At 45.6% G+C, this 13,119-nt stretch overlaps 1 protein-coding gene across 6 annotated transcripts in view; it reads left to right on the top strand.

Annotated features, from left to right (window-relative positions):
- The window catches only part of NTAQ1 (N-terminal glutamine amidase 1), a 47,838-nt gene that overhangs the window by 21,159 nt on the left and 13,560 nt on the right, over positions 1–13,119 (top strand). The window contains exon 6 of one of the 6 annotated variants that reach the window (XM_064587918.1): positions 11,949–12,100. The exons of 4 other annotated variants lie outside the window; for them this stretch is intronic. In XM_064587918.1, coding sequence (XP_064443988.1) covers positions 11,949–12,085 — 137 coding nt within the window. In that variant the 3' untranslated portion in view covers positions 12,086–12,100. Of the gene's footprint in view, positions 1–5,872; positions 6,193–11,948; positions 12,101–13,119 lie in introns of those variants that run through there. One more of the 6 variants, XM_045895946.3, reaches the window with a different exon arrangement.

The raw sequence follows: 13,119 nt of genomic DNA, 5'->3' as shown, positions 1-13,119 counted from the left end.
TACCTCTTGTTTTGCATGAGGTGAGGAGCCTTGTGGGAAAGATGCCAAATGAGCCCTGTTTTCATTTATGGTTCATACATGTTCAGGCCTATCTGATGGCCTAGGAGTCCTGAAAGCAGTCCTTGCTAGATGAGAGAAAAACACGTTCCTGAGAGAAAATGACACCCGAGTTGGGGAGACGTGGCCGAGTGGTTCAGGCCAATCGATGACTGGAGATTAGAGGGACTGCAGGTGGCAGTTACAGTGTGAGGTGTGCCTCCCCGTTGCTCCCCCTTCGCAGTGCACTCTGGCCTCACCTCCTCCACGTTCGTGAAAGCCCCGTCTTCCGGGAATGAAAGGAAGGAACTGTCAGTCAGGGCTCAGCATGGCTCTGTGGGAACCTTGGAGGGAGCTGGTCTTGGGCAGGAGGAGATCAGCATTCTGACAAAGGTTGGAGTTTTGGTGGTGGAGATCAGCATTCTGACAAAGGTTGGAGTTCTGGTGGTGGAGATCGGCATTCTGACAAAGGTTGGAGTTCTGGTGGTGGAGTGGTTGACTCAGAGCAACAGAGCAGGAGCGTGATGAAGCCTGAAGGCTGTGGCTCTGATTCTCTGTGAACCCATTTCATCACGACTTTGAAGTAGAAAATGACCTTTAATGGGACGCGCAAGCTGGTGGGAACTTGAGTACAGTCAGCTTGTAGTAATGAGCACCCCTGATGCTTCGCAGAAACTTTTGGTGGAGAATGCTTTTCTAAAAAGCTGGACTTGGTGAAGGTGTGCTTAAATCATCAAGATTTGGGATTACTATAAATGTGATAGGTTTGTACTTACTAGTGGCTGGAAGCCTGGGACATACCAGATACATACCATTAAGGGAAGAGGAAGCCGTACTCATTTGCCTTGAATAAATTTTGGAGAACAGAGGTAGAAGTTACAAGGAGGTAATTTTCCTACTTCTGTCCCTCCCTCCTCCTCCCCATCTTCCCTTCCTCCATCATCCATCCACCCTATGTCTATTGCATGCCTACCACTTGCAGAGTTAGGCCATGATGAGCAAGGCAGAACTGTATAAAAGAAGGTAGATGCAGAGTGCTCAGGTTTAAGGGACAGCGGGCTGCCACATCACTCTCATTAGCAAGTAAGCAGAAAGCTAGCCTTGGCAGAGCCTGCTCTACAGAAATCTTTTGATAAAAAATTGGCACTTAAAAGAGTACACTTTGAACAAACATGTAAGCCCAACTGAAGAACTGTCCTGTAATTATTTAAAAAGGCCTTGGAGGAAGGAAGTGACTATTGTAGTACAGAAGGTATAGAACCAGAAAATGGGGAAATATATGAAGATCCCGAGGAACAGAAAGGAAAGTCCAGCCTGAACCAGAATTACTCACTTAGCTGCCCTGTTCAGGGGTGACCATCAGCTCTCTAGTGAGGGCTTGCTGGAGACTCATATCGGCACCTGCTGCCTGCGTGTGTTGGTGCAGGTGAACATGTTGGAGTTAATGACAGTCTCTGCAACAAGTCCTGTCACCTTCACAGAACACTGAGGTAAAGAGGCTGTCCAGTTACAATGGCAGTGAGTATCCAGGCCGAGTGCTGGAGCAATTACAGTCCAGCATCCGATGCTCGCAGGGACAAAAGGGGCTGAGTCGTCCCCCATAGGACATTCTCTTGCAGTGTGAGGTGCATGGAGGATGCTCAATAAACATTTGCTGAAGGAATGAATGTATGTTGATGAGGTTCTCTAGATGCGCTTCTGTTAGCGGTGTTAATTATAAAATCAATGAAATGGTTTGTGGCTGTGCGCCTAAGGGCTGTAGCCGGTTGATGGGATTGAATTTGGTTGTGGGACACACGACTGACATCACCAGAGTCATTTTGCTCTTGGTGAAGAAATGACAAGAATGCTCTGTGGGAGGACTTCTCTTTGGGTCTTCTTTTGCCCCTTGTCTCACTGTGCTCCCTCCCAGTCTTGTTGACACATTGTCTGTGCCAGTTCCGAGAGCATTCACACGTATCTCCAACTAATTAGAAAATTCTGTCAAGAGATCTACTTCCATGTGTGCCATGGCTGAAGACCACGGAGGGGACGATATCCCCGTGTTTCATACTTGTAGAAACCACAGTGTAGGTTTAGCCTGTTGTAATATAGCAAGGATGCTGTGGTCTGAATGTTTGTGTCCCTCTCCCTCTCCCAAATCCATATGTCGAAATCCTAACCCACAGAGGTGATGGTATTAGGAGGTGGGGGCCTTTGGCAGGTGATTAGTTCCTGAGGGTGGCGCCCTCATGGATGGGGTTAACACTGTCCTGAAAGAGATCCCAGAAGTCTCCCTAGCCCCTTCCCATGTGAGGACACAATGATAAGTGTGCAGCCCACGACCTCAGCTGGCCATGTGGGTGCCCTGACTGGACTTTCAGCATCGAGAACTGTGAGCAATAACTTCCTGTTGTTTTTAAGCCACTCAGTCTGTGGTATTTTGTTAGGGCAGCCTGAAAGGTTTAAGACCAAGAATTCCTAACCTGCAGTCCCAGCACACATTGTGTATGGTGATATGAGCACATTTTTCTGGAGCAAGGACCCATCATAGCTTGTATTATCTATTTATTCATTTTAAAATATTACTATTTTTATTTACGGAAGGGCTCCTCTGTGCCAGGCTCCAGGTTAGATGCTGGTAACAAACCAGAGTAGCACCTGCCCTCCTGTGGGTTACGGGCTGACGGTAGAGACTGACGTCAATCAAAGAATCATGCCAATGACCACACAATGGCACTGTGCACCCTGCTATCAAGGAGAGGTAACAACTCCGTGAGGCGGAAGGACAATCTGGTTAAAGGGGTGGGGAGGCTTCCTGGAGGAGGTGTTTCATCTGTCCGACAGCTCCCACTCTGTGCCAAGCACTGTTCCTGCCCCAGTGATTGAGCGGTGGAGAAAACAAAGCCCCTGTGCTCATAGAGCCTACATTCTGGTGGAGTGGATGGACAGTGAACATGTACGATGTGTAAAAAGGTGATTGCTATTTACTGAGTTGGGGAAAGATTGTGGGTGGAGCCTTTTGGGGGAGGAAGAGCAGGAGTTTCATTCTGGACATGTTAAATCTGAGATGCCAGTTGCATGTCTTAGATGAGATGTCCAATGGGAGTTGGATAAAGGAGTCTGGGATTCAGGGATGAGGTTCAGGCTGGGAATATACAATGGGGGACATCAGCTAGTGTTTGAAGGCACAGGGCTCTAGGAGATTACGGGGATGCTGGGTGTAGATGGGGAAGAGGTCTGGGGAGGAAGCATACTGCTTGCTCTGGCTTGCCCCTCGCTTCCCGTATCTTCTCTGGGCTGACCGCTCCCTGACATTTAGGTCCCAGCTCCAAGTCCGCTAATCCAAGATGCCCGACCAGGCGAGGTCACGTCACTTCGTCACTTCTTTCCTTCATAGCAGTTGTCACTGATGGAAATGACCTTGTGTATGGATTTATTTAAGAGCCTGTTTGCTGTCTCCCTTCACCAGACCAAGGGCACTGGCTCTGCCTTACGCTAGCGGTGTCTGGCCCTGTAGGGACTCAGCAAGTATTCCTCGACTGTTTCATGAAGGAACAATTCTGTCGCCAGCAGAGTCTGGAAGATCAAGTCTCCCAACCACTGGATCTCTGGATAATGCCGGAAAAATGCTGTTCAATTCTTGCCCCTTGGATTCCTCGCTCCGATGAGGTTCTGTTCCGTTTTAGATCGTGCTGGCCTTGCCCACGCAGCTTTCTTCCACAGACTCTCAGGCCTCTGCTCTTTCACCTCTCGGTCTGGAGGGCACATCACAGATGAATTCTGCAGATGGCCAGGATCGTCGCAAGGTGATTTTATTAGCGTCACCCACACTCTCAGTGGGCTCCCCACTCCACAAACGTACCCGGAAAACACCTTGTCCTGTGTCGAACTGTGACGGTGGGGCTCAGGGGATGTCCCCCTTTCCTCCAAGCGGACCACATAGCCTGGCACCGAATGGACTATCTCTTGCCTTCTCAGCCATGGAGAGCGTGGCTTTGGCCGTGAGTTACAGCAGGCGTCTGCTGGGGCCAGGCTTTTAATAACACCCATTTGTTAACAAGCGAGCAGTCAGCTGAATTTCGCTTAGAGTCAACAGGCAGGCTTTCCTGAGGTTTCCATGGGGACCTGGAGTTTTAGAGCAATTTCTGAGAAGACATTGGAAAGAAATTGAGGGGCAAAATGTTAATACAGTCACACCGTGCTGGCACACACTGTTTCTAGAATCGTGGGTGATGGATGAGTCACTTCCCACTCAAGGTCCATAGGGTGCAGAGCTGTTGTGATCTCTAAGGCCAGGTGTGGAGGAGGCCTAGTTCTGCACTCAGAATACAAGAAAAATCAGGTGTCAGTCCTTAGTCACCATTACAGCTATGCTTTTTGTTCACCACGTGCTGTGTTACCTTGGGGAAATCACCTAACCTCTCTGGGCCTTGGTTGTTTCACTTAAGGTTATTTTGAGATTCTCTGTGTGTGTGTGTGTGTGTGTGTGTGTGTGTGTGTGAGAGAGAGAGAGAGAGAGAGAGAGGTTTTCATACTCTGAAAGGTAAAGTGTTTTAAATTGTTAACACTCATTTCATGCATAATATGTGCCATATCTTTTTTATTTTATTTTTTTTATTTTTATTTTTTTATTTTTTAAAGATTTTATTTATTTATTTGAACCAGAGAGAATGAGAGAGAGCACATGAGAGGGGGGAGGGTCAGAGGGAGAAGCAGGCTCCCTGCCGAGCAGGGAGCCGGATGCGGGACTCGATCCCGGGACTCCAGGATCATGACCTGAGCCGAAGGCAGTCGCTTAACCAACTGAGCCACCCAGGCGCCCTGCCATATCTTTTTTAAATGTCATTTTAAAGTGATCCTTTTGCTTTCCCATCCTCTTAGTTCTGTCACTTAAATGACTTTGTCACCTGTTGGACTTCTAGGCATCTTGGAAACTTAAAAACAAACCAATTTGGCTCAACCTCTATGGAGGGTAACCCAGATATTTTTCTTTTAAAATGACCTATAAAAATACTCTTTGAGGGCGCCTGGGTGGCTCAGTTGGTTAAGCGACTGCCTTCGGCTCAGGTCATGATCCTGGAGTCCCTGGATCGAGTCCCACATCAGGCTCCCTGCTTGGCAGGGAGTCTGCTTCTCCCTCTGACCCTGCCCCCTCTCATGTGCTCTCTCTCATTCTCTCTCTCTCAAATAAATAAATAAAATCTTTAAAAAAAAAAAATACTCTTTGACTTAGTCATTCCCAACGTAGGAATTTGTCTTCCAGATCTACTGCACGTATGTAAGATACAGATAAACAAGTTATTCACTGTAGCATGGGGATAACAACGCAGGATTGGAAACCATGTAGGCCCATTCACTGGGGCCTGATGTGATGAACTGTAATCCACCTGTAGAGGAAAATATTATGAAGCTGTGAAAATAAATGAGCCAGGTTGTTCCTTAAGCTGAGTGGTGATGTTTTCATTCTTTTGTGGTAACTTATGTTATATTCTTTTGTATCAGGTATTTAGTAAAGTTTAAAAAGCATGTGAAACAGTGTGTATTAAAAGAGAAAAATAACATATATATTGGCTTGTATTTGGACAGAATATCTAAAAGAATATCCAATATCCAACAGAAACTGGTAATTTTGGTTGCCTCTGGGGAGGAGAACCAGGTGGCTGGGGTTGGGAAGGGAGGGAAACTTCATTGTGTACCCTTTTCTGTTTTTAAGAGTTGTGATATCTGTGAATATATTACTTGTTAGAAATAGATTTAAAATTAAAAAAAACCCAAATAAACCACGTTTTCCATCACTTACACATTTACCCACATACCTTTTTTTTTTTTTTTTTTAACACACAACTTTTAACAGGTCAGCTTCAGGCACGCTGTTGTGAAAATCGCTTTGACCAACAGCAGGAAAAGTCAGGGTGTGTGAGGCACACTTAACAGAACTTTGACATCATGTTCCCGTGGTGAGAGCCTGCGGAATGAGGAAACATGCCCCCAGTTGTTCTTCCATTATACTGCTCTTAGCCTCGTGTTCAACAGCTCTAACCTGTGATTTTGCTGCTGGGAGTGAAGGTGAGACCTCTGAGCAGCAGAGGTATGGTTTGTGTGCTGGTAAAGGATGTGTTCCTGTGCTGCATAGGGCTTTGAGCTGCACTTTGGGTGCAGAAAGGCTCAGGAGGCCCATGAGCTCATGCAAAGAGACTAACCCTTCTTAGTAGATTCCTCTTGTTTTAAGAATCTTTACACCTCGAGGGAACCCGTAATGACAGCTCACATTTATTGGGTACTTGTTTTGTACCCGGCATTGCTCAAAGCTACTTTCTGTGTATAAAATTATTATCCTTGCAACAACCCGATGGAGTAGGAATTAGTATTATCCCCATTTTTCAGATGAGGAAACAGGCCTGGGCAACAGCCAAAGGAGCACAGTTAATACATAGAGGAATGTGATTTGAACCTGGGTCTGACTCCAGAATTAATACTATCTCACAGAATGAAGATGCAGGCATGTTGAAATAAATCCAAAGGCAAAATTAGGGCATTGTTCTCTGAGAGCAGGGTGGATCATAGAAGTGAGAACCTGGGGGAAGTAATGGGGTGGCCTGTCTCGAACCACAAGATGAGATTTAGGGCTTAATCTGGTAGGAGAAAAGGGGCTCTGGTGGCAAGCTCTTAAACAGCGGAGGGCTGTGGGAAGACTAGTACTTTACAGAGTGTCCTTTGACTGGGGTTGGCAGGTTGGGGTCAGCAAAGGGGGAATGGGGGAGACCAGGGGGAAGGGCCTCCACATGCAAACCGATGGGGTCAGGACTAGGGAGGGTGCCATGGACATGGAAGGATGGATCTGGGTGATTTCTCTCCAAGGATTTGGTAGGGTTTGTACCAGTTGAAGGCTGAAAAGGAAGCCAGTAGAGAACAACATGGTTAGCATACTCTGTCATGCAGGGATAGGTCACTGAGGAGGTATTTCATCCTGCTTGTACATTCTGGTGCATTTAATGCTTCTGCCAGCTACTCTGCTCAAGGCTTTCATGTCTGCCAAAACAGTTCTTCCAGAAGGTGCAGCAGATGCTGTCAATCCCCACCTCCCTGATAGTTCCCATCTCCCCTTACTCTTCCTCACCTAAGTGAAGCCGTTGTGTGTCCATGAGAGGCTCTCCCTGGTCTGACGTGCTTGGCTGGACACGTGGAAGAGTTAATCCGCCCTGGAGCTGTCTTCAGCAGCTGATGCTCAGGGACTGGAGGGTGAATGCTTCAGCTTTCTTGTTCCTCAGAGGGTATAACTCTTGAGGGAGGTGCTACAGGTCTCCTGGTATCCCAAGCAGGGTTGGTCCCCCGCTGTCCACACGGCACACCTGCTTGGCACCTGCTCAGTAACCTGCTTCCTTGCCTCTCCTGACTCACCCGCCCCCATGCTGGTGCTTCCCAGGATCCCCTCTCAGGTAAACTACCTGTACCCCAGTCCCTGTCTCAAGTCGACTTTGGGGGAACCCAACCTAAGGCAGTTTACAGATGATACTCTCTAGGCCCAGAGAGGTGATTTCACTTGTTCAAGCTCACAAATCCAGTCTGTAGCAAATGTAGGATTTTAATCCAGGTCTCCTGAGCCCAGTGGGTTCCTGATGTTGTTTTCTGCTAGACCATGTTTAGTATCTGTTATAATGCCTCCCTGGGTCTTTTTACATGTCTGGGTTTCCTACAAGAGTCTAACTCTAATATAAGCTCATAAAAGGCAGGAACTATTGTCTTAATAATTTTGTACCCAAGACCAGCAAGAACTGTGTCTTGTTCTCATGGAGAATCGATGCTCCATGAGGATTTGTTGAAAGGAAGAGACAGAGCGAGAGGAAGAGGGCAGAAGGAGGAAGTGTAGGCAGTTGGGTGCATGACCTTGGGGAGCATGAAAGAGATTCTCCAGGCATCTTGACATGGGACATGAGAGTGACTTGCCTTGGAGGAGACCATGATTAGAGTGTCAAAAGCAGACGACCCAGAGGAGGCATAATGGTGAGCAGAAAAATTGGCGGACGACTCAAAATGTCCATTTTCTTGGAAATCACTTATGAGGAAAGATCACTATTGAAATAGTCCTAATATTTAGTGCAAGTACCCCCGAAAGGGAGTTTTTAAAAAAATTATTTCTTGTTTTCAGTATAATATTAGTAAGCATAGTTTTCTAGGAAAAAAAAAATGGGATGGATTCTCACCAAAGATTAAAGTCTATAAATCAGATACTCCAGGGCAGTGTTTTTCAAACTATGCTCTACAAGACAGTAGGACTTCCAAGGAACTCTCTTGGAAGTCTCCTCGAGAAGAGGTTAATAGATCATAATAATGATTAATGTATACTGGACTCTAACTCTTAAGTGGTGAGCCATGCCCTAGGCTATGTCTTGGTCTGCATTATCTCATTTAGTCCTCCCAGTTACCCTTTGATAATAAGTGCTATTATCACCCCTTCTTCACAGACAAGGAAGCTAATGCTCAACAGAGGTCACTCAGCTAGGAAGTGGACAAAGTGGGATTCATTCCCAGGAGTATTTGATTCTAGAGCCCATGCCCTTCACAGACAAGACTATAGGTACCCTCCTACCCACCCCTTGCTGACTATGCCTTCCCTCCACCAGAAGTGAAACTCCCAATTTTGACACCATGGAGAGCAAGCTGGGGGACAGGAACTACACTGTTGGTTGCAGGTCGGGAAGGAGTATACTAAAACGTGCCATCCTTTGATTGCCTTCTCTAAAAGTCTTAGGGTCTTGCTTTTCCATTACACAGAGGAGGTTTAAAGTGCATTTTGATGAATGCATTCTGCTCTCTTGGTACACAAGGGGGAGCATTTAGCACAGGAACGGGACTAAGATCACTGCAGAGAGTATTCTTGCTCTTTGCAGGAAAAGAGTCTCTCTCTTTCTCTCTCTTGGTCACAATTGTTTGCTGAACCCTTTGAAAGCAAGTTGCAGATATCAAGAGACTGGCTATAAATATAACAGCAGGATTTCCTAAGAACAAAGTCATTTTTCTGCATAATCACAATATTATTTTCATGTCTAGGATATTTAACAGTGATGCAATGATATTATATAATACACATTCTATATTGAAATTTTTCCAAATATTCCGAAGATGTCCTTTAGTGCCTTTTCCCTCCAAGTCCAGAATTAATATTGTATTCTCTTAATATTAGAATGTGGTCATTTTTCCAGAGTATTTTGTTGCAAAATATTCATAATTTTTACTGGCTATTTAATATTTCATGGAGCTGATTTGCCATGATTTATTAATAAATGTCTCTTTGGTTTTTCCTATGGTGTTAAGTGGGGCTTTTCCTTTTTCACTTTTGACTCAGGCACCAATTCAATAGATAGCAGATTCCAAAGTGAGGGTGAGGCTGACCATCATATATGGAGTTCACCAAGTGTCAAAGGTCAGGTTCCCCAGGAAGGACTCTGTGATGGAGATTTGTGTATAGGAGGTTCACTGGGCAGTGCTTGGGGATCAACGCCTGTGGGGGAATAAAAGAAGCAGGACTGGGCAGAGGGAGTATTTGCTCTTTGATACGATCACTGCAAAGGCCTCAGCTGCCCCTCCACTAGCTCTGAAGCTGAGATGGTCTTGCAGAGGTGTCCCCTGTTGAAGCAAGGAGGCCGGCTCTTTATGCCTCTATGTGGACCAGTCATTGGGTGCAGATTGCCCCTGGGAAGGGGACATGACCTTGGGTGAGATAGCTCTCTTCAACTTAGAGCAGTTTTCAGAGAGACTCAGGGTGGGAATGAGGGCCTTAGTCCTGAGAGGAGGTCTGGGCAGAGGCTAGAGCATCCACTATGCCAGGGGAATTCTCACTGACCTGTAGTCCAAGCCCGTGACCTCTGCAGCCAGACTGAATATGCAAGCAGTCAGCTTAGTGAGGGTGCATGCATGCTGTGACTCCTCCCTCACTCCCCAGGGGAAAGGCTTTCTTCGAAAGTGTATGATGGGGGCTTCCTTAGGACCACATAGAGCTTGAAATATACTTTCTACAGCTGAGGGCAAAGAGAACCCAGAGGGCGAGGTTTGGTCCTGCCCTCCCAGGCTCTGTTGGGGCAAAGGATGAGAGAATGTTTCCTGGGGCTCAAAGGTGGGCCCCCCTGGGAAGAGAAAACTGGGCCAGAGCCATTTAAAAAAACTTAAAATTATTTAAGATTCACAAGTTGCAAAAATAGAGAGTTCCCATGTGCCCTTCACCCTGCTTTCCCCAGTGATACCATCTTATGTAACCATAGTACATTTTCAAAACTAGGGAATTGACATTGACATTGGTATGATATTAAGTTACAGACTTTGTTTGGGTTTCATTAATGTTTACATGTACTTGTGTGTGTGTTACTATGTAATTTTATCACATGTATAGATTTGTGGATTTGTGTAATCATCACCGCAATCAGGGTGCATAATTGCTCCATTACTATGAAGAAACTCCCTAACGGGGGCGCCTGGGTGGCTCGGTCGTTAAGCGTCTGCCTTCAGCTCGGGTCATGATCCCGGGGTCCTGGGATCGAGCCCCGCATCGGGCTCCCTGCTCGGCGGGAAGCCTGCTTCTCCCTCCCCCACTCCCCCTGCTTGTGTTCCCTCTCTCGCTGTGTCTCTGTCTGTCAAATAAAGAAATAAAATGTTAAAAAAAAAAAAGAACTCCGTAATGCCACAGCTATACACCCACCCGCACCGCCCATAACCACCAGTCTATTATTCGCCATCACTATAATCTTATCATTTCAAGGGTGTTATATAATGGCATCGTGCAGTATGTGGCTTTTTGAGATTGACTTTTTCCACTGGGCATAACATCCTTAAGCTCCATCCATGTTGTTGCATGTGTCAGTAGTTCATTCTCTTTTGTATCTTAGGATATGCCCTTGTATACTCACACACAGTTTGTTTATCCGTCATTTAATGGAGTCAGTTAAGTTCTGGCCAAGAGGACCCTCTGGGAGGGTGAGGACTTGCAACGATGAAGTCCGAGTGGAGAGGCATGCTAGGGACCAGGGCGAGGAGGCAGTGACCGCTGGGATGGACTGCTTCTCCGTGGTTCATCACCAGCCAGTTAGAGTGTTTCCAGACCTAACCACTTACCTCTTTGCCTTCCGTCCATTTTGACATGGCATGCAAAACAGCAGCTAGTGAGTTGGGGAGGAAATGTGAAGGGGTGCTGGGAGAGAGAAGTTGACTGCCTATGAGCCCCCGCTTTCTCTCGCCGCTCTCACTGAACCGGATGGCTCTAGCGAGAAGTGGGAGAAATCTTTGGAATGAAACCGGAATTGTTGCTTTAACATGATGAACATCATAACACATCGAATATACTCTATTAAGACCACGTTTGTGGGGCGCCTGGGTGGCTCAGTCGTTAAGTGTCTGTCTTTGGCTCTGGTCATGATCCCAGCGTCCTGGGATCGAGCCCCGCATCGGATTCCCTGCTTGGCGGAGAGCCTGCTTCTCCCTCTCCCTCTGCTTGCTGCTCCCCCTGCTTGTGCTCACTCTCTGTCTCTGTCAAATAAATAAATAAAGTCTTTAAAAAAAAAAAGACCATGTTTGTGACTTGATGTGACCATTAGAATGTCATTACCGGAACGTGACCAGAGCAGGGAGCGTCCTGCGATAGTTCTCATCTAGAATCAAGGACAACCTCCTTCTTCCTATTACTCCCCGCCCTCCCCAAACTGAATACATTTTAAAGGGATGGTGGGAGAAAAATGATGATGTGTGTTTTGATAATGTCCACACAGTAGTACAGAAATAACTTGGAAATAAACATCTAACATAAGCCTTTTTTTTTTTCCTTTTATACTGTAATTTCTTTAGAGCAAATTCCTGGCAATGGGGTTAATAGGTCAAAGGGCATTGATATTTTTATGGTTTTCAAAACATATTGCCAAATTGCTTTTCTTTTTTTTTTTTTTAAGATTTTATTTATTTATCTGAGAGAGAGAGAGAGAGAGAGCACGAGCAGCGGCAAGGGGCAGAGGGAGAGGGAGAAGCAGCCTCCCTAATGAGCAGAGAGCTGGAAGTGGGGCTCGATCCCAGGACCCTGAGATCATGACCTGAGCTGAAGGCAGACACTTAACTGACTGAGCTACCCAGGTACCCCGCCAAATTGCTTTTCTCAAGGTTCATACCAATTTGTATTTGCACCAGATACTGTATGAAAGTTTTATCACATACTCAGTGGTACAGGATAGTATCATAAGATTGTTTGTTAATGTAATGAGGTTTAAATGCTACTTGATGTTTGGAATAATTTTTAAAGCTTTTATGATATGAAAATTTTTGCATTAGATGTTTTATCAATTTCTTTAAACTTGGCATTAATATCTTGAGTATAGAATATTGCTAAGGGTTCGACTTTATAAATTAATCACTGGCTATTAATATGCAGCTTCTAAGGACTTTCCCAGAGCACTTAGAAAAAGAACAAATTCTGTAGGATTTGTGGGCAAGGAAGAAAGGGAGAGGTGGGTGAAGCCCAGAGGATCAGTGAACACAAGAGACAGGTTCAGGGCTATAAATGAGCGGTAACGCATGAAGCAAGGGACCAGGAACAAGGAGGTGGCCATGAGGTCGGGAGATGAGGTGAGAAAAGACCTTGGGAGACAAAGATTCTGCAATGGCCTCCAAACAAAGCAGTAGGGTAGGAAATATGCCTCTTCCCCTGCCAAGTATCAATGAATTAAAAAATTACATATGCATGTGTTCTATATAACACAAAATTTATTATCTTAACCTGTTTTAAGTGTATGATTCCATGATGTTAGGTATATTCACATTGATTTGAAACAGATCTGCAGACCTTTTTATCTTGCAGAACAGAAATGCTTTACCCATTGAGGAATAATACTTACCTCCCACCCCTGGCCTCTGGTGGTCACCATTTTACGAATTGTTTTTGAGTTTGACTACTTTAGATACCGCATATAAGTGCAAGTGTGTAGTATTTGTCTTTTTGTGCTTGGCTTATTTCACGTAGCATGATGTCTTTGAGGTTCATCCGTATCGTGTAGCACTTGACAGGATTTCCTTTTTTAAGGCCGAATAATAGTCCATTGTATGTATATACCACATTTTGATTATCCATTT

The sequence above is a fragment of the Mirounga angustirostris genome, unplaced genomic scaffold (assembly GCF_029215605.1).
Source record: "Mirounga angustirostris isolate CCGP_5_RB_7025 unplaced genomic scaffold, mMirAng1.0.hap1 SCAF_4, whole genome shotgun sequence".
Taxonomy (NCBI): domain Eukaryota; kingdom Metazoa; phylum Chordata; class Mammalia; order Carnivora; family Phocidae; genus Mirounga; species Mirounga angustirostris.
The sequence above is the reverse complement of the archived record's forward strand: the minus strand, read 5'-3'. Positions and strand labels throughout refer to the sequence as shown.